We start from the raw sequence: 22276 nt of genomic DNA on the forward strand, positions 1-22276 counted from the left end.
GAATAATAGTAGGTAGGTAGCAATGTGTTTTTATTAGCAGCTTTTTTCACCATAATATTGGAGTGCAATAGTGGCATAGTGCATAGATCTCTGAATTTAAAGCTGCAAATGTAGTCCAAATCATTTGAAGGCTTGCAGCATTTGCCAAACGTGCCTCTGCTAGCTGCAGTCATGCATTGAAAAAACATGGTTTGTGGCAGAATTACCAATCATAAAATACATGTTTATATTTTCTTTCTAGGATCAAGTAGAACACACTGATTCAGCAGAACTGACTGGTTGTGCTGCAGTCATCATGAGTAGGCACAGGGTCGTTCATTTCTTAACGTATGTATAAGAGAAAAAGGTAAGAAGCAAGTTATGCTCTAAAATATAATGATTCAGGGGTATGTACTTGAAATGCATGTATTTTTATGTATGCTTATGGATATATATTTATATACATACACCTCTATATATGGATATATATCTTATATAGTAGATGATGGAGTATTTTTAGCATTTTGTTTTTGGTTTTTATTGAGAGTAATTGCCTTGTTTTAGATCAAAGATGTGTCTTATTTTGTTTGGGGGAGAGGGGAAGTGGGCAAAGTCTTTCTTCCTCAGTCTGTGTTGTAGGCAGATCTCATCAGTTAAAAATACAGCTATTGCTGAACTCTCTGAACAAGCTGTTCATTACAGCAAAGGTGCTTGACTTCTTCCTCCCAGGGGCAAATAATACAAAGATCACTAAAGGGAGCTGGAACAATATGTGGACTTGACCATTGTTTCTTGGGGTTGAAGGAAGTTCTCAGGAGCACTAGATCTAATAAATTAATTTGTCCAGTTGATACGTAATTCCATGTTGTCATGCTATGGGAAAATGACATTTTCTGGACATCTGATTTTTATCAGGATGAATGAGCAATATTTGGTTTCAGTTTCATCATGCCCCTTGTGACTTTCAACTTTGAAGTCTTTCGTATATACTTTTGGTGAGGACTGTAATAAACTACTTAGTAAGAGTTTACTGAAATGTGTATGTACACAGTTTCATTTTGAAAGAGTAGTCTACACAGGACAGCATGATAGAAAGTCCTGAGATCTTACTCTGGTTCTTTAATACTCTCTGATTTTTAGGCCTTTGCTATGAGGCTAATAGTTGTATGTTGGTATTATTTCCTTTTGATGCATTTTTTATTATAGTGTTTTAATGTGATTGTGTGCTGGTCATCCACTGTTAGAGTCAAAAAAATTTGAAAGACTTAAGGCTGTCAGTTCCAGTGGTGAAAAAAATTTGAGGGTAATTTAGGATGTGCAGTGCAGAAGATCATGGGTTACATAATTCCTTATCACAGAGACCAAAACAAATGAGTCTTGCCGCTCTGCAGGTGTAACACAAGGCCTATCTCTTCGCACAGTTCATTTCCCAAGAAGCTGGCATGTGGGATATCTGAGCTGTCTTGAGAGGCAGTCTCCAAGGTTAAGCCTGTTCAGAATACCATCTAATTTTAAGGAAGGTTTTTCTGTCCTTTACTTCTGTCTCCTTCCCTCCCCACTAATCAATTAAAGTTTGTCTTATGTCTAAATGCTACGATGACTAGGATAGTAATTCTGGATACATATGACACAGACATTCTGGTACATGCACCTTTTTATTTAAACATTAGGGGAGAGTAGAGCATGTAAGCTTGATAAAACATAAGTTCTTAAGTTTTAGAGATGAAGATGATGGTAAGTCCATGCTGTTGTATGAAGAAATTGATAAGTAAAACACAGAGTTTCTGAATTACGCATGATCTGTGATCCAACAGGAGCTTGAAAATAATCTGATTGACGGGCTGCATGTTTTCATTAGCTTTTTGCCATGAAAGACAGGAGATGACTCTGCAATGGGTAACGAAGTGACCTTGGGTTCTGGACTTATTGTACCAGTGGATGTATTCTAGCCCTTGTATTCTTTTTTTTTTTTGATACAGAATTTAAAAACAATAATAATTTTGCTATTTAATTTTTTTTTGTCCTATAATTAGCCTTTTCTGCCAAATCTTTGCATGGACGACTGTATTTTTGAAAATCCATCTTACGCTTTTCACTGGATTGGTGATCTATGTCTCCTTTTCCTTGCACTGGCACAATATCCTTTTCTTCATATTGTTCATTCCAATATATACTAGTTTAGGAAGCATCTCCTTTTTGGCAGCATACAGCTAAAATTGCCATTGAAATCTCTTCCTGATTTGCTCATGTTTTTATTCTCACTTCTCCAGAGTTTAAGTTGTGTGTTTGCTCGTCAGCTTCTTTCCATGCCATGGCTTGGAATAGTCGAGCAATACTAAAGAGTTTCAGAACTATCAAGGATCCTTTAAAAATGTCATATCAACCTTTATACTAGGAGGAAGTTTGGGACTAGAATAATTCTAAAACTGTTCCAAACTTGTATTATGGTACCTGTGAGTTACAATCAGAGTTTCCAAAGACCTGTAAAGGAATATGTTTCTTTTTATTTATGTTGGATATTTCATAAAAATATGCAAAATAAAATTAAATTCTAAACCACGGGGAAAACAGCTACCCGATTATTATAGCATGCTGTGTTAGAGCATTTTGTGTTTTCTGTTTTGATCTTGAGTTGCTGGCTATGCAGAGTTGAAGTATTAGATCCTAAACTGGCAAAAATATGAGTTGCTGACAATGTATTGGTCAAGAAGCATTGTGGGTATCTGTTAGGAACATGAGTACTGGTCCTCCTTTTCTGTCAGGAAGAGGGCAGTAAGGACTTTTGTGGGTTTGGCAGTGTGTTTTGCCCTTGAACAGAAACTTCTGGAAAAGCTGGGGGGGTGGTTGTGTTCTTTTATATAATAATAATAATAATAATTTCAGATGTTAGACCTGAAGATTTGCAGCTGACCTTTTCTGAGAAATACCTACTTGCATAGACAATGAGATCTAATTTAGAGTGGCTGTCAGCTTAGTGATTGTGAGTTTAAAAATAAAAGATTATCCATGTATCCTGGTACATCAGTAAGTGAAATAACAATAATGATATAAAAGGTCTTTTCTTTCTTCAGTTTGGACTATGAGCATCCATCAGTCTGGATTTTGGCTCATTGCATGTTTGTGCACCAGTATTTGAGCTTCAGAATTCATATGTTTACACATATTTGTTTACACATAATTCATTCTACTTAGAATAGGGAGTGGGAACAAAATTTTGTCTTCTTTATATGCCCTTGTTATTGTTAAACATGTGGTCTCCTAAGTCTGAATATTTGTGTTTTTCTAATGTTATAAAATCACACTTAATATAAAATTTAAAAACCACACCATAACTAAAGTAAATAAAAATGATTATATTTATTATGAACTTCTAACACTGCTTTTTTTGGTTAGGCATATCTTGTTCCTGACTTGTACGACAATGAAAAACCACCTAATATAGGACTAAATTTAGGAAATGTTAGGGGCAAATGTGGATTATATTCTACTTACTCCAGTGAGCATAAATTTGAGCCAGTTCTGAAGTGATTTTATGAGGCTTTCAGTTGGGTTTTGAAGTTGTATGAATGGTCAGGTCTGAATTTTTCTGAACATTTGAAAGTTACACAGAATCAAAATGCAGTCATCCAAAGAGTTACTTAAAAACATGTTTTCAGCAACTTATAATCAGCATAGCATTCCTTCTCCATCAACTTGCTTGTCAGTAATCATTATCTTCCCTAAAATAAGTAAAACAAAAAAAATCAATGCTTGTAGCCTATGTCTTTGGGGCCACCCATATTGCAGAGTTTGTGTTTATGTCCTAGTGAATGCCTTGACTGGATGCCTTTTTCACTAGAAAGTGCGTGGAAATCTGAGTGCGGTGGCTTCAGACAGCATCACAGTTTAACACTTGAACACAAACATTTTGTATGACACTTTTCAGTCTTGCAGTGCTTCACTGACAAATACTCTTTGCATCATTGACCTTAGTAGTAGGACTTTGCCTAGGAATAATTATTCGCATCTTCATCATTTGTTTGCTAGACTGGAATGTTATAATTATAATGTAAATTAAATACATTATAAATGGATGTGAAATTATATGGTATTTTGTACAAAACAGTCTTACTATACTGAGTTAATTTTTGCTGATACTTAGAACTCTGAATGGAAAAAAAAATTCAAGTGAAATACTCATTGGGACAGATACTAATTAACTTTTCAATATCTGATATTTACTGAGCTGGTAAAAATGCTTCCTATTAAGGAGTTGAAATGAGGTGGAAAGAAAGGTGCAAGAGAACCTCCAAACTCTTGCAGTTTGGATGTAGTTTGAATGAATTTAATATTTGTATGTCTAAGGAGAAGCATCTGCTTTTTAAAATTATTTTGGTTTAATTGAAATTTGTGCAGTAAATGTAATGTTTCAGTTAAAATGGTATGAAAGATTTTTAATACAATGACTTGGTGGGCAGATTGGATAACTCAGGAAGAGCTTACAGTAGGTATCTAAGGGATCAAAGAGTACACCCTGTTGCAGTTTGAGGTCAGAACCTGGCTTTTGGTAGAGAATGTAAGGTGTTGAGCTTTTTTAGACTTCTGAAATGCAACCTTTAATCAAGGTGGCCAGCTTTTCCATTGCTTATGTTATAATCTGTGCATCTGTGTACAGTAAATTATATGGCCAATCATCTCTTTTCCTTGCAGAAGGAGTTAATCTAAAATCCCAGAACAGAGGACAAATCTGGGAGTTTGTAAGGTGACGAGTCTAGTTTATCTCTGAATTTCTTTGCAAAATGGTCTTTTTTTGGGTGATGCTTATTGCAATTTCTAAGTTGCCATTACACTAATTTTCTTTAAAATTGGCTTTTGTATCTATTTTAAAACATGATTTAATCTGATTATATTAAATAGCAATGTATTTATGTTGTAATGTGATCATCTTTTAAAAACACCGTGTGTCAAATTTGAGGTCAACCTTAAAAACTTGAACTCTACATTTTGTGATATTTTAATGCATGATATTTTTGTACCAATAACCTAATTGTAGCTGTTGCCCACAATAAATACAAAACTGTATTTAATGTTGTAGTAATTCAAATAAAACTGGTTGATGTTTTCCTCAAATCCAGATACTATAGGGGTAATGTTGAAGTAAAGTATAGTTTTAAATTGGAAACTTCCTCTGACGTGTTTCTTGTGTCTGTTGTATCTCGAGTGTAAAACAGCAAGTTTTTAATTGAGCTGGAGTCTAGCTGTCAGGTCTAACACTGTTTCTTACTGCAAAACAAGGTTCTCACCCTCTCCTCCTCCATTTCCTTATTTCACAACGATGAAAGCCAACTCTGAAGAGGATAAGGCTGTTCTGGATGATGTTCAGAGAACAGATCAAATCAAGGTCTCTCTTTATGGTATATAGGTTATGGCACACATTTGTCAGTGAAAATGTCTTCGCTGGTAGTGAATGTTTTTAAAAAATGAATCAGGGTGTCTTGTTGCTACAAGCCTTTGGTAGCAAGAAGACCATATTCCTACTGTTAGGGCGAAAATGTTATTTATTATGTGAAGTTGTAGAAAGTTATTTAATGACTTAGGGTTGGGTTTTTTTCCATTTCTCCCTTGTCATCTTCCTTTCTAGCCTGAGAGTATTATCTTTTGATGAGACTATTTACTTCTGTGCATTTTGCTAGATTTCCAGTGCCTGCCTTTCAGGGAAACAAGGATTATTAAAGCAGGCATTTTAAGAGCTAGCACAATTCAAGTAACACCCATTAAGTCCTTTAACAACTTTTACAAGTATGAATCTTTGAAGCATCTCTGGGAAATGAGGAGTGACACAGAATACTGCTAGCCTAGTATACATTAAAAAATCAGAAGCATGGAGAGTTTAAACTACTTGTTCAGAGCCACGTGAGCTAATTGGTGGTAGCACGGAACTGAAAGCTGGATCTTCAGACTGTTAGTTGGCCTTCTGGTTCTCTAGACTGTTATTTTCTGACTGGTGTTGAAGCAGTTTTGCTCTTACCATTATGGTGATCCTGATGGTTAGACACACTGGTGTGGGAGACTGGAGGTAGTAAAATCCAAAGCAAGTTTGGGGAGGTTGTTACTCTGAATTAAGCAAATTTAAGCACAGAAATAATTTTTATTCCTGGAAAATACTTTTGATTTATGCATGTAATGTATGTAAAATTTGATTTACAAAGGACTTATTTTCCCCTTAAATCAGGGCAATATGTAGTGCAACACTGCTGACTGAAGATTAAATATCTGATTGTAATTTGTTCTCTGGCAGGTTCAGACAAGAATCTGGTCATCTTTCCCTGACAAATGGAGAACTACTTCCAAGCAGAGGCATATAACCTCGATAAGGTTTTAGATGAATTTGAGCAAAACGAAGGTGAGTCATTTTGAACAAGATCACAGATGCACATTAGATGTATTCTACAGAGAACACCATTGAAGAAGGAGAGATCTGTGATATCCTTTTTGGTTTTGAGTTGCAAATTAATCTCAGAACTTGCAAAAACGTCTGTTAATTTTGCATGGTGTGTCTTCAGTATTTGTTAGTACTATTCTCTTCTGTTTCCTTTAATCTTGTTTACTTTTCAAAAATTTTTCACTCTTTTAATAGAAAATCTTCCGTACATTTTTTAAAGAAAGGTTTTGTGAAGCTTAATCTCAGTGGCAATATTTTAATAATTTATTTTAAACAAATCAGACAAAACTTATTTTAAGCTTCTTTTGCGGTTTTGGGAGACTCAAGCATAGAAATGTTTTATTAGGTCACATAAATCATATAATGAAAGTTATCATATTAGAAGTATTACATTTTTTGTAGTCTAATTGCTACTTCTGTGCTGTCAAGGAAGTTGAACATTTTATGGGAGTGGGACTCTTTCTAGGCATTTCTAGCTGTCTAAAGTATATTAATCAATAGTTTAAAGTTGCTTGTGCAAATTCAACCTGATACTAATTGGAGTAGCTCTAAACTTCTTGAGTTCCAGAAACATTATGCAATTACACTACTAATGGTTGATCAAGTATGTTAGTTATGGCAGATGTGTTTTACTGTTGTGCCCATATTTGAACATCTCTACATTTATATTTGGGGTATTCTAATGCAACAGAGTTAATAGAACCTGTAGCTTTAACAGAACAGTAAGTTCTCTTATTTGAACACTTTTCAGATGCCGCTGTTTCACCTACACTATTGGGTGCAAAGTGGAATCAGATTCTAGATCCACCTTCTCGTCGTCTGTCATTTAACCCGACTGTGGCCAATGTGAATGAAGCTACAACTCCTAATGAATGTCAACAGAGATTAAAGTCTTTCTCCTTGTCTCATTCAGTGACTACATCAACAGGAGGAGGGGATCACTGTGCTAATGGAAAGGATTTTCGCATAAGTCCGGAGACCCCAGTCATGTGGATTGATGATCAGGCAGCGGCAGATGATCAATTGATTAAAAGAAACAGTAATCGGGATGATCAGTGTAACACTGTGGAAACAGGAGAAAAGAAATGTGGAAATATAGGTTGCTTGCCAGAGGAGAAAAATGTACTAGTGGTGGCAGTCATGCATAACTGTGACAGAAGAACACTACAAAGTGGCGATTTGCTGGATTGTAAAAATTACAACAGTCAGTCCCTAATGGACACTATTAGCTTTACACTGGATAACGAAAACCAACAGAGTGATCAGTTTAGTGTTACTGTAAACGGATCCACAGAAAAAGATATAGATACAGAAAAGCAAGTAAATCGGCTGTGCACTGAAGATGACTCTGTAAGTCATTTGATTAATGCTTCATCTGAAAGCCTGACCATTGCATGCCCCTCCTCTCGATTAAAGGATGATTTTAATATGAGTAAAGATTCACTGTTTTCAGAAGCTGCAACTGCAGGGATTAATGCAGTGACTCTCTCACAGAGACCAGTTGACGGTACCATTAAATTGCAAGAAAATTGTGTACCAGTTGAAAATTTTACTAGTAAAGCCATTCCTCAGAGAACGGATCTGGAAGCTAAAAACTCTTCTTCTGGTTCAAGTAATGGAAGCGTAATTGTAGGACAGGAAACAACCCAACAGTTACGGTCTAGGCTATCTGGGCTCACTGAAACTTGTCAACCTAACATGGCTGGAAGTGGCAATTACAAGGATTGTGTTGCAGAACATTTTGCCTCTGAGGATGTTAGTGCCACTGAAAGCAAAGTCATTGAATGTGATAAAAATCTTGGCACAACGGAATTGCTCAGCATGGCAGAGGGCTACCCTGAACCTCAGGAGATGACTAATTGGGAACTGACTAAGTTGAATGAGATGAATAATAAGCAAACTCTGGGAGAGAATGAAAGACTTTTGCAGACAAAACAGCCTGATGAGGCATGTAGTAATAGTAAAGAAGGTGGAGATGGGATGATGGAGGCAGGCGTAGACTTAAAAGGAACTGGTATAGATGAGCTTGAAGGGTCCAGTCTCTCTGATGTGATGGCTACATCAGCAGCAAGCTCTCTGTCTAATGGTTGTGATTCCTATGGAATGCAGAACCCGGTTGTTGCTCATGTTCCAAAGACTTTACCCTCCAAGGAAGACTCGGTAACAGAGGAAAAGGAGATAGAGGAGAGCAAGTCAGAATGTTACGCTAATGTTTATGAACAGAGAGGAAATGAGACCACAGAAGGGAGTGGTCTTATTTTAAACAGCACTGGTGACCACATAAAGAAAAATTATTTACATAATCTTTGTAGTCAGGTTTCATCCATGCAAGGGCAAACTTCACCAAAACCAGTGACTAATCTACAATCTATCAGTGTTCCTTTTGGTGGTGCAAGACCTAAACAACCTACAAATCTTAAACTGCAGATTCCAAAGCCATTATCGGACCACTTACAAAATGATCTTGTCCCCCCAAATTGTGGAGGTAATAGTAAAAACAAAAATGTCTTTGGTAAAACACAATTAGGGGATACAGCAGACACGTTTCCTGGTGAAACATCTTTAAATGCCTCTGTTACTGATACTAATGGGGAACATTTGGAAGAGTATGAATCTGGAGTCTCTAGTAGTCCGTGCCTTGCAGTAGCCCCAGATAGTCCAGATAATGATCTTAGAGCTGGTCAGTTTGGAGCTCCAGCCAGAAAGCCTTTTACGACTTTGGGTGAGGTGGCTCCAGTTTGGGTTCCAGATTCTCAAGCACCAAACTGTATGAAATGCGAGGCCAGATTTACATTCACCAAAAGAAGGCATCATTGCAGAGCTTGTGGGAAGGTAAGTTTGTATTTTGTGAGTAAGCTCAAAGCACCCTTTTTTTCCTGATACTGCATAAAATCAAATCAGAGGACTTCCTAAGCCGCTGGCTATAGTTACCTGTGACATCTCTTTCTAAAAAGCTGTGTTTGATTTTGTGAAGGAAAAAAAGGAGTTTCGAAGTGCTAATCTATTTAGGGTTCTAATAGCGAATAACTAATTGTTATTTATAACTGAAATAATTGTTAGCCTGTATAAGCAGTGTATTTGTTGATTGCAACAATCAACATCATTGGATTCATGTATAACTGCCATAAAATGGCTAAGCGCAGGAAAGTAGTTTGCAGAAATTACTGCATCAATAATCCCATTAAAGATACTAAAACATATTGATGGGAATTGGAAGTGTGCTGTTGAATTGCTGGCATTCCTGCTGGTTTAGATGGCTGATCAACTCTGTTCTTTTAAGTCGTCTTTACTAACTTTTCTCATATTGCTTACCTTATTTTAAAGAATAAAAATTCCATTTGCTCCTGGAAAAAAATATAGTACATTATCTGTAACCAGATGTATGTATACATGGTGAGAAGTTGAATCCACTCTTGTCACGTGGATATTCATGGATATTTTTAAGATGAAAAATAATAAAACTCATGAAAAACTAGAGTAAAAGTAACTTTGGTTCATTTAGGCCCTATCCAAAGGTTTCTGAAATTGATTGAAAGACTTCTGACTGCTATGGGCAAGATCTTTAGCTACCAGAAGAATGCAGGGAAGCAGAATGACTTGAACAAAGGACCTAAAAGAAGCAAATGTATCTGGAAAGCTCAAATGCTTATGCCACCTGTTTCTGGAAGCAGCCTAGCAGAAAACCCAGTCTTGCTCCTCTGTAAAGAACTATGTATGTGTACCACTTGTCCCTTTAGTAACCAAAATGCATAGGACTCAAATCTCTTCACTGCAACACCAGATAAGTAGATTTTATTCAAATTTGATTCTGAGACATGCTGAAAAGTCTTGCCCAGGACACTTTTAAAAGCTAAGCAGACATTAATTGCGCACTGGTCCAGGACTTCCAGTTGCTTGCTTCTGCCCATCCTCTTGCAGGTTGGTTGCAGTGGAAGTCCTGATGTGGAGTTAGTAACCACAGGAGATCAATAAGCATCATATGAGGTACATGCCTACCTTTTGTGTACCTTTCGGTTAATATCGAAGGGCTCAATCTTTTTCTCATTGCAGTTAAGGAGAATCTGTAAGGCATATAAGTTAAAGGAATGTCCATCATTTTAATTTTGATATATTAACTTATACTGTCAGTTATTTAGGTAATTCTTTTTTTTTTATGAGTTTAACAAATATGACTACAATAATTTTGATACTTATACTGTCAGTTATTTAGGTAATTCTTTTTTTTTTATTTTTATATTTAAACAAGTTCATTGCTTGGATTTAATTACTTCCCTGTAATGACTGAAACCCTGAATTGCACAAATGAGAAGCAGCTACAATTTTCATTTACAGTAATGCTTTCTACTTATTTTTATATTTTAAACAAGTTCATTGCTTGGATTTAATTACTTCCCTGTAATGACTGAAGCCCTGAATTGCACAAATGAGAAGCAGAAAATGAAAATATCTGTAAACAAAATGGATAAAACATGCACAAATAGAGCAAGGCCAAAAAATGGAGTGTTTTTTTTCTTTTTCCTTTTTTTTTAAAACTACTGAAGATGAGCCTTGAGAAGAACAACCAGCATTGTTTCGGATGATATGTGGGGAATGGATAAAATAAAAGGTCCTTCTGCTCTGTAGACAAACTTGTTTCTCAGATGTGAAAAATACATCACATATTAGTATTTAATATTCTCAGAGTGTTAGAATAATCCTCAGAATGGCTTGTTTCTAGAAGCTTTTATTAGCTAATGTTGTCTGGGCCAAATTTGCACACATACAGTCAAAAGATGTGGCAGAAAACTCTGGTATTTCATGCCGCCTTATGTTTTTTTTCTCTAAAAAAAAGCACTTATTAGTAAATGCTAAGAATCAGTATAGGTCAAATAATACTTAGCACTTACTGCAAATTGCTTTACCACACTTAATTCCTGTAGGAAAGAGACCAAAGGCTTTGACAGGCAAGCTCTGATGAATCTAGCTGTAGTGGCTTGAGACATAGCTATTCTTAGCTGTCTGCTCTTCCCTTCTGGTTAAGATAACCATCCCCAAAGCAAGTCATGTTGACCATGTGCCTGTGGTGTATGTAACTACTGAATCACGGTGACGCTTCCACTGTTTCTGCTAAATGTATGAATCTCACTTAAAGAATTGGGGAGACAGTGTCTTCAGCTCTTGCAATCAATTGTTTCTAGGGGAAGTCATGGAACTAAATATTTTTGAACAAAAGCTTTAGCACAACAGTTTCTGTTTAAGCTTTATTAGCATCATGACAAGTCATTGTAGTAGGGGTGAACGTATCTGTTTCATTTGGGAATGAAAATTGCATTTAAAAATAGTTGAGTGGCACCTGGGAAGTCTGTCTCGGTTTTTAATTTCAGGATAATAATTGCAAAATTAATGGAAGATATGAACCTCAGGGGAGTGGTAGAAAGTAATACAGTTACAGTAAATTTTGAATTAAAATTAAGAACCTGAAGAATGTGTGTGAACACGTTCATAAATTTTACCTTATGTATTTATATATTTTCTATTGTCAGATGAAACAATCATCCTTGATAGGAAAAACAGAAAATTTGTATGTCATAGTTTTACTGACAACCGAAACGATATTCTTGAACTAAAATATAAAAAAATCACCAAACACCCTAGCAACTAATGCCTTAACAACTCCCAGTGAACCTGAAAACCCTAGTAACATATAAAACTTGCTTTGACACCGCTATGTTATTTTTTATAGCATGATATACTGAGATAATGACTTGGTGATTGTTAATAACAAGACTGAATTGTCAGTTGTGCTGGATTGTGTTCTTCCTCCGCATTACTACTGTTAGAAGGCTGGTGCAGCCTAAGAGAGGAGGTGTAGATGCTCTGTCATTGCTTCTATTTTCTCTTTTAATATTTAGATTGTTGCACTTGGGAGCTTTGCTGAAGGCACAATGTGTTTTTTGATAAAGGGTCCTAAATTAGATACTAATTTGTGTTGGTCCTTCATTTATGGTTGAAGACATTGATTTTTCCATGTTCAATACTGAACTTCCAACTGGAAGTTTCTCCCAGAGAACTGAAATTATGTCAAATGTCTCTAAAATATGCTGTGATGTTGTTATTAATATTCCCTAGAATGCTTGTAAATTGGGTTAAGGTGTAAATGCAGAAGTCAGATTTTTGAAGTACGTTTGCTTTTTTTTTTTTTAAAAAAAGGTTGTCACGTATGCGAATGGGTTGTTTTTATTTTTGCATGAAAATGCCAGTGTATACACATTTATATTTTGTTTCTGAAATGTTTAAGTTGACATAATTAGGAAACATTAAAACTGGTTGAAATGAGACAGGGTGAGCTCTTCTTTCTTCACATTCGATTTTCAGCTCTCATGGTGAACTCAGAGCTTATTTTATATGTGCTTATTTTAAACACTTGCCACTAAAAGACTGCAAAGGTAACAGGCTGCAAAGTGGTCGTAATTTGGTGTGATCTTTAACTTGGTTGAAATTTAGTTAGGCTTACAAATATTTATATATGAGAATCCTATGTAGTTTCTTGTCTGTATTTCAGAAATACTGCTGTTGAAGTGATGATGGAATGATTTTTTGGATTAAGAAAGCATTACAGATCATAGTAACGCATAGTGAATTGTAGCTATAATAGCCACCTATAATTAAAATTTGAAATTATCTCTTCATATCTGAACTCACTTGTTAGGTATCTGCTGCTATTTCTAGCTTTCCTGAGTGTGACATTACCTTTCTGCATGAAATGGATATTCATCAGTATCTTCACATGTCACCTGAATAATAACCCTGAAGAAATACTGTTTTTTTTTAAACAAAGAAAATATTGTTCTTTAAAACAAATAAGAAATCATTAGGGCACCCTGATTTGTCTGTTCTGCAGGATTTTGAGATTGCAATTGCTATTGTAGGATCATATCTGCATGCAAGTGTTTGTTTTGGTGCACAAGCCATGCTCATGTTTTATGGTTTTGCTTGTCTGGAGGAAGCCTTAACACTGTTTCCTGCCCAGGACTGGGGAATTGTTAGAGCTGGTTCAGGTGAGAAGTGCTAGCAATGCAACTGTGTCTCCGCAGCAGGTTGTCCCCGGAGGGCTTTTGCACCGGGTCTCCCCTTAGCAGCCAGTGTGCGTAAAATGCAGTTCCTCATTTCTCTCTAGTGTTGTGATGCTGTAGTGTTTGTAATCATGGAAATACGAGCTTTTTTTTTTAATATATAAATGGAGCAAGATTTTCTTGCAGTACCAATGTCAGCTTTTTTAAATGTCATTTTGTATGTTGAACACTTAAAACATTTTGAAACATCTGCTTAAGTCCCAACTGAGGAATAGTTTGTTATCTATGAAGAGATTAAAAAGAGTTGCTAATGTAGATTAATTGATCTGCTGCAAATAAAAATGACTTGTTTCAATTTCTTTGTGCCACAGCAATCTCTTACGTAGAAAAAACTTGTGCATTTAAACATAGTTGGTTCTAAAAAGTACTCATGCTTTTTCTAAGACTGAAATTAATTCCCAAATTGTTAATTCTGTGAGGGACTGTAAAATGGTTGGAATTTATTAACCCATTGTCATTTATGCCAAACATATTTTAAAACCACCACTGTGCTGTCACACCTCTGTCAGGACAACACGCATTTATGTTTTCCACGTAATACTGCTTCATCAGGACTAGTAGGAAAGGCACCCTGGGCAGGTATTAGTCACTGTGGCTTTAATGGGAAAATACTGATAATTTACCTCCTTATTTTGCATGTCTAGAGCTTTACAGATATTCTCTTGTCTGAATTCATCAGTTCATCACATATTTTTGAACAACACTTAAGTTGTTTCCCCTTTGGTTCCAGGTTTTTTGTGCGGCATGCTGTAGCCTGAAGTGCAAGTTGCTGTACATGGATCGAAAGGAAGCTAGAGTGTGTGTAATCTGCCATTCAGTACTAATGAATGGTAAGTGGAAAGAGAATCTGAGATGCAGCGCTTCACTGGCTTTGTGTTGAGCTGCAGTGATGATATTTTAAAAAAAATCAAAATACTTCATTTGTATTGGTAAGTATGGTAAAACAGCAAAGGCCCTTGAGAGATCAGCATGGAATCCCTGTGGAGCATGGAGATTCCTAAACTAAATATGATTAACAGAAGGCAAAAACTGGTAAGGTTGCGATGAGTTTGGAAGCTTTAATTTGTGAGTGCTATACCAGGATTGCAGAAACTGTGATTTTTGGTGGTTTTTTTGTTTTGTTTTGTTTTTAATTCAGGAGCCTACTCTCTGTCCTTTGATGCCTGAGTGGGTAACCTGTTACACTTTTGTATGGGATGCCAAAGAGAAGAGCAATGCAGTTGTGCCTCTTCTAGATTATGCACTTTAAGAAATTGGGAAAGTAGTATTTATTCACAAATTAATCCAACTCTTCTTCCTCCTTAACTCCTTGGTGCTAGAGTAGGAGGTCTTGTCTAAAAACCTATCCACAGATGTGGACAACTGAGTTTGGATTATTGCTTTGGGCACATTACTGGAGAGTCTGTCAAACCCAGGATGGTGCTGTGGCTAAAAGCCTGGTGTGAACATGCGACATATAGGAGAGGTCACAAGTAGTTATGAAGTTAACAAGTAGAACAACCAAGAAGTTATATTACCTCTGCTTGGTGTAAGGAAAGACACTGGTTTTGACCAAAGGGCCATGGAATCTATTTCGCATTTTGTCCCTTATAATATTAACACTTTAGATATGTGGTATAAATATGGGCAAACACAGAGTATTCTTCCCACTGTATCTTGAGGCTTCCGAAAATTTCAAGAACTTCCTGAGCTGGCAGTTACCTTTGGGTGATTATGCTGTCCATTTGACTTATTTCCATGACACTGAGACAGCTGTTGGTGAAAGACTCGATGTTCAGTTTTTATGTCTTGAATTGAGAAGGTAGAAAAATTGGATTAGGTTGAGAGAGGATCCATGTGAGTGCTTAAATCATGAGAAAACCTGTCTCATCATGAGAAATTCCAGGCGCCCTGTCTTTGGTTTATTAATGGAAAGGTGAATAGGTGACTTGATCTCAGGGTATAAATATATATCTGGATAACTGAAACTTGATGACAGAAGTTACTTCAATTGTAGAGGAAGGTCTGACAGGCGCACTGTAACATGTAGTAGGTAGAGTGAGAAGTCGGACAAATTCAGGTTCTAAATGCAAGCTTTTAACCGTTAGGATAACTAACTATCCTGATAATTATTGAACAGTTATCATGGAATCTCTATTGCTGCAAATGTTTAGTTAAACTTTGGAGACTTTGATAAAAGATTGCTGCTGTAGTTTTAACCAAGAATTAGTTAGGAAAATTCTGCTTCAGTGTTCAGACAAGGTAATTTTGATCATATCTTCACATGTTACTGTATAGTAGGTTATTTGGGCTGCTGTTTTCAGAAAGATCTGTTAATTTGTTGAGCATCTAACTAAACTTAGAAGCTCACAGCTTTATTTTTTCTCCAAAGAAGTTCAGTATTATGCAGGTTCGGTTGAAAGTAACTGAGTGCTCAGTCTTCAGACGAGCATCCAAAATTAGTAGACAGTTTCTGTTATTATACAGGAATAATTTTTTTCTGTTTCAGAAAGATAATGATTAATCAGTGTGCAGTGGTAGGTTTTAATTATTAATTCTTTACTGTAGGCCAAATGTGTAAGGTGACAGGAAATTGTAGGTTGTAATATCTAGAAATTAACACCAAGTCCTGATGATGATGTTGAAGGGGTGCTAAAATATTACATTTTGAGATGGAGAAATTAGCACATTTCAAGGTGTACAAGAACAAGGAATTACACATACACCTGGCAAAAGACAGCTGGCTCCTTTTGGTGGTGAGTAGGATTTGTTTTCATCTGGGGGAAGGGAAGAGTCTGAAAATATTTCAGTTGAAACCAGAAGTGTTCTTCTAAAAAGGCATAATAAAATTGATCATAATATGATGATTTCCTTTTAAAAGCCTTTCTGTCCTGTTGCCAGGACGGATACGCATTAATGGCAGCGAACAGTGACACTACTGCTTGGTTTATTATAGGGAGAGTGCTGCCTGCATACTTAAGTGTACTTGCCCCAGGGTTTCTCTCTGTTTCTATCCCTGCTGCAGTGCTTTGTGATGATGCTTTTGGTTACTGGTTAGTTAACCTGTAGCCTGATCATATCTGATCCCTCCTTATCCTTGCAGTTTCTTTGTCGGTACAGGTTGGTTTTTTTTTTTCCACTCAGTGCAGCAGGTTAAGCATTCATCTTTGCACAGTCTTGGAACCGGGGATAGGAATCGCACTTTAAAAGTAGTTATTTCATTTGGTTGCTCGGTATCTGGTTTGTGTTTCACTGGGGTGCGGGGGGAGGGTTGTATGTTTTTTGGCACTTTTCTGTGGCCAGGCTATGTGTTTAATAAGTTTCCAATGCTATTTTTACTGTATTTTCAATTGGTAGCTATGCTGAGTTGGCACTTTTCTTGCTTTAGAGAAGGCTTTAAAAATGTTCTTTTACCATGCTATGACTTTTCTAATAAAGGGATCCTAGAGATGTAACTTTTCTTTGTGCATTTTTAACACTTCCTTCTTTCAGGACTTATACTCTAAATGAATACAGAATTGCTGTTAAAAAAATACTTCCATTTAATTAATCTTCTCAAATGGAAATGCCAATACCTTTTCCACTGGCAGGCATTTCACCCTATTGGTTTTGCAGGTTGATGGGAGGAAGCAGGAAGGGTTTATGTTCTTTTGTGTTCTGTGTGGGTTTTTTTGGTCTTGTTATTTTCACCTTGGTTTTCTGACAATTCATAGCCAAAGGAACCCAAAAATGTACATGATTTATTCAGGCTTCATAGCTGCTCTGAGAGCTTAGGTGGCATGATATTTATGCCTGACTAGAGGAATGCATTTATTTGTAACATACTAATATGGTTGAAGGTGCAAGCACACATACAAATTTTCTGGTACCTTGCATAGCTACAAGCCTTCCTTACAGATGAAAAAGAAGTAGTACTGTGGAGATACAGTCTGTTTCACTAGCTAGAGGAAAGATTTCCCTGTGATGGATGTTGTTGACAAAGAAGTTTTATGTGTTATTGTTTGGGCAATTAAATTAAGGCTCAAGTCATGCCTTCAGAATTAATAGCATAAAGGGTTTTTTTATAGTTAAGAATATAAGTTGTTGATCTGTACTGTTCTGCCCTGGATATAAAGAAGTGTAAGGTGCTTTTTCTCATATACAAAAGATAAATCTGCTCAAGTGTCCTGTAGGTTATAAAACATTTGTAATAGGAATGTCCATCTGTCCATACAGTGTGATAAATATATATATAAGAATTGAGTGTTTTCAGTTAAATCTTGGAAGAGGAAACAAAATGAAGCATGAGGAACTAAGCATCATTCAGGTCAAAGTGTATTGTTATAATTTTCAGAAAATATTTCTGTATGAACTGATATTTTTATTACACAGGACCAGTGCTGTTTCTCTTCCTGCTATGCATTTTCTTGCTTAATTACAGTCTCCTGGGCTTTTAAATAAAGTAAGAGAGATGGTCTTTGGAAGGTGGCAGCGTCCATACCTACTGTAGCTGAGAACTTGAACACAGTGTTTTGGACTATTAGATACCCTCCTCTGTGCTCATGTTTCTTGTTCTTTGTTTGCTTTAGCTCAAGCCTGGGAGAACATGATGAGTGCCTCAAGCCAGAGTCCTAACCCTAACAATCCTGCTGAATACTGTTCTACTATCCCTCCTTTGCAGCAGGCTCAGGCCTCGGGCGCCCTGAGCTCCCCACCTCCCACTGTCATGGTACCTGTGGGAGTTTTAAAGCATCCTGGAGCAGAAGGTAGGAAAGAGTACTACTTTTTTCTTTCAATTTACCTGTAGTAAGAATTTGGAAAGAATGTCTGCACTTCATCCATTCCATACTCTAGCTAATGCCAGTTGTGCTATTCCTGCCCTCAGTAGGGATATCAGGTTTTTAAGGACAAGTAAACTTTTCTCAGCAGATGTGTTTATACATGATGCTGCCATAGGAAATGCACTAGATGATGTCTTAAGTACCTTCCAGTCCACATTTCTCTATTTATTAATTTTTTCAGTTTTGCTCTTCTGTACTCAAATTTTCCAGTCAATGTTGCAGTGAGATCTTAAATCCTATTTTTTTATGTTCTCTCTAGTGGTTCAACCTAGAGAACAAAGGCGTGTTTGGTTTGCTGATGGGATATTACCCAATGGAGAAGTTGCCGATGCAGCAAAACTGACAGTGGCTGGGACAACTTCCACAGGAACCTTAGCAGTGTCGCATGATCCATCAAAGCCTGTGACCAACAACACTTTATCAGCAGAAGTAAGGAAGCGTTACGCTATTCACCGCTCAAAATACCATGCTTGCTTTGGTCATGAGTAGTATATTAGCTTCTGTGCTGATTTCAGTAAGACTGATCTAGGAAATCTGTTGAGGCTTGTTTTAGTATGTTGTATAGCAAGTGTCCTCACTTATTTTAACGTTTGCAGAGTGCTGAAACAACCATATATTTTGAACTGAAATGAACTATTATGGGGCAGAGCACTAAGCAGTGTTTGAAATCTGTGTGCTAGGTGGCTTCCAAGTGTTTGGCTGTACAGCCTGTGTATGAAGGATATTTGTGTAATGCATGTTTTAAAAAGGCTGAGTTATGGTCAGTAAGGAGTTTGAAACAGTAAGATTGTCATAGCACAAAGCAGAAAAATACTTTGTTTGACACTTCTCATAAAATGATGTATGCAGGAAAGTGCAGATATAATCTAACAATATTAAATCCACCATACCCCATGTGAGTGGAATTGAGACTTTGCAAAAAGTTCAGATGGGCATAGGTACATTTGGATTTTCTAAAGAAATGGGTATGTGCGGTGCTAGAGAAGGGAGATGCGGTCTTTGTCTAAACAGGCTTTTTAGTAATAGTCCACATACAGGAGTCATCACATGATCATCTATTGTTAAAGAGCCAAATTACTTGGTGCTTCTGGTTCTCCAGCAGACACAGACTCCTTCACCTACATCTAGTAATCTAGTCAGCCAGCTCTTACATTTTTATTATTATTACTTTTGTAATGTTGTCCTTTCTTCTTGTTTGCTTCTTGTAGACTGATAATGCTTCTATATTCTCGGGAAATATAACTCAGGTTGGCAGTCCTGTTGGCAGTGCAATGAATTTAATTCCTGAAGATGGTCTTCCTCCAATTCTCATCTCCACTGGAGTAAAAGGAGGTGAGGGTATAATTTGGCAGCTAGCTTTTAAGCTTACCAGTTGCAATTAACCTAATAGTTACTGTGTTTATTTTAAAAATAAGATGCTGGCAGTATGCTGAATATTTGAAGAAATTCACAGTAAGTACTCGTGGCTAAATGTTGTGACACTCATTTGCACCATTGATCCTTATTAGCATCCAGGAAGAACCCCATCTTGCAATGAAATTACTGTAAGAAGTAAAACACAAAGCAAAAAGAAAATTAACTTCAGTCCAGAAATATGTGCTAATTTCTTCACTAATCGGACTGTGGGGAATGTTTCACACAGAGATACATTTTAATTAGCCTTATGAATATTCATGCTTCCCTTCTCTGAAATTCTCTTGGAACATCTGCTCTGCCTGAGGCATCCCCAAGCACTGCATTCAACAGCACTATTGCACATCTTGGCCCACAGTGAAGCTTTTCATAATTGTGATGTCCCCTTCCAGAGTATCCAAATGGAGGAGGATTCAGAAAATTAAAAACTAATTTTTAAAAGATTAAAAAAATGTATATATTTGTTTGTCTGACAATTGCTTTCCACAGTCTGATTCATGACATCCTTTAATACATTCCTGGGATTAACTTATTTTTTCATCTTTGATTTTTTTATTCCTATTAAATATTTTGCTGATACAGTGCATTTCTAATGTTAAGCTGGAAGTGACCTTTTATTGTAGGATAGTGTCAAAACCAAAATGTGAGCAGCATTTAATTTCAAAACAAATCTGTTCCATCCTGTGTTAGCTGTTCATATGGGTGCCTGATTATTCAGTCTCCTCCACAAAAAAGGAGTGAAAATGCAGTATACTTTTCAGCTTTTATATAGATAATCTCACATAAATTGTATTTTGTATGCTAAGTTGATGTTGTTTCATACGCTGTCACATACTGGATTTTCTTTGCAGCATTTTACTTCTGATATTCTAATTCTATTTAAAAAGATTCCAAAAACATTTTTCATATTAGAAAGCAAAATTACCTTTTTTCTACATAATTTTAGATGGAAAGGTAATACATTTCTTTCAAAATCTGTTTTCATCAGTGTAACTATTTTTTGTTAAAGCTTAAATGCAGAGTAGTTTATAATCATATGGATGAAAACTTTTAATTTGCTAGTCATCTGGGTCTAATCATAGAGGGACACTACAGACATCTTTGAAGTTTCATGTTGGGATCCATTTTACACTGGATTTAAACCTTCTATGATTTATAAAAAAATGTTGTTTTATATAGTGTTCCCCTCTTTGTTATCTTCCTAGTAGCTAATGCACAGAAAGTGTAAGTTATGTGACATAGGGATAGACCATGTATTGGTGTTTGTAGTCCAGGACTGATGCTCTTGTGCTTTACTGTGATATAAATAACAATTGTTAACTTCTTTGTCATTTGGGATTTTAGCTGACACCATGACACATTTCTCAATTTGATTTCTATTTTCTCGTCCAGTTGATACCGAAAAAAAGCTGATTTATGAAACAAGCTGCACTTTTCTAAAGGATGTACAGGGGTTATGCACATAAATGCTATTGAAGTTTGAAAATACCTAGGAAAACAATCAAACCAGCAATACTTAAATAAATTTTTTTTAAAAGGTCAAAAAAGCAAAAAGCATCAGAATCGGGGACTTCACTGTGTGTTTACTTGTTTCTTTCATAGATTATGCTGTAGAAGAGAGACCTTCTCAGATCTCTGTCATGCAGCAGCTGGAGGATGGTGGCCCTGACCCTCTTGTATTTGTTTTAAATGCGAATTTGTTGTCCATGGTAAAAATAGTAAATTGTAAGTTTTTATTATTAAATAAAGCTTGGGGTATGAGAGGGGAAATGTTATCTATATTATTAGTAGGAACAGCAGCATTTTTATTTGGTAGGATAGTGTCTGAAAATGTGCATGGATTGAAAACTTTGTACTTAACCATATTAAGTTAAATTACAAAAGGCTCTTTTCCAGTGATTAGACATCAGTACAGGTAATTTTGTGTAGAAAATATAAACTAGACTAACAGAGCCTTCAGTCTCAGGTTTGGAGATCAGTGTCTCTTGTCCAACTTGGTAGGGCAAGGTATTTTATCACTCGTTCTTCCTTTGGTTGCTTAACTCATTTCCCTGTCATCCCATTCTGGAAAAAGCAGATAGGATCCCGTAGGAATACACAGGTTCCATTCCAGTGTGCACCTCCTCTATCCATTTCTATACTGTGTGTGTGTGCATGTGCTGAGGGAGGGAGGAATGAATGGGGAGGCATACAGATGGCTTCTCATGTTAGTACCTCAGTTGATCTCTGCTGGATAAGAAAACATTATTTGAGAAATTGAGGACAGTTTAGCAGTAAAATGTTTTGATTCTGTGAAAAGTTCATACAATAAATTAAAATGTTGTTTATAAACCTTTCAGCATCTGGTTAGATAGCAGTACAATTTTTTACATATTGTGGTTTAACCTCAGTTGGCAACTGAGTACCACACAGCTGCTCGCTCACTCCTCCCCCCACCCCTGGTGGGATGGGGGAGAGAATTGGAAGAGTAGAAGTGAGAAAAAACTCGTGGGTTGAGATAAAAACAGTTTAACCATTGAAATAAAATAATAATAGCAATAATAATAATAATA

At 36.4% G+C, this 22276-nt stretch overlaps 1 protein-coding gene across 2 annotated transcripts in view; it reads left to right on the top strand.

Annotated features, from left to right (window-relative positions):
- Positions 1–245: 245 nt before the first annotated feature.
- The window catches only part of ZFYVE9 (zinc finger FYVE-type containing 9), a 46272-nt gene continuing 24241 nt past the window's right edge, over positions 246–22276 (top strand). Inside the window, exons 1-9 of one of the 2 annotated variants that reach the window (XM_009287365.1) lie at positions 246–346; positions 4669–4720; positions 6257–6361; positions 7152–9232; positions 14243–14342; positions 18060–18236; positions 18571–18740; positions 19520–19643; positions 21327–21449. In XM_009287365.1, coding sequence (XP_009285640.1) covers positions 6292–6361; positions 7152–9232; positions 14243–14342; positions 18060–18236; positions 18571–18740; positions 19520–19643; positions 21327–21449 — 2845 coding nt within the window. In that variant the 5' untranslated portion in view covers positions 246–346; positions 4669–4720; positions 6257–6291. The remainder of the gene's footprint in view (positions 347–4668; positions 4721–6256; positions 6362–7151; positions 9233–14242; positions 14343–18059; positions 18237–18570; positions 18741–19519; positions 19644–21326; positions 21450–22276) is intronic. The other variant, XM_009287364.1, reaches the window with a different exon arrangement.

This window comes from Aptenodytes forsteri, unplaced genomic scaffold, assembly GCF_000699145.1.
Source record: "Aptenodytes forsteri isolate BGI_AS27 unplaced genomic scaffold, ASM69914v1 Scaffold119, whole genome shotgun sequence".
NCBI lineage: Eukaryota > Metazoa > Chordata > Aves > Sphenisciformes > Spheniscidae > Aptenodytes > Aptenodytes forsteri.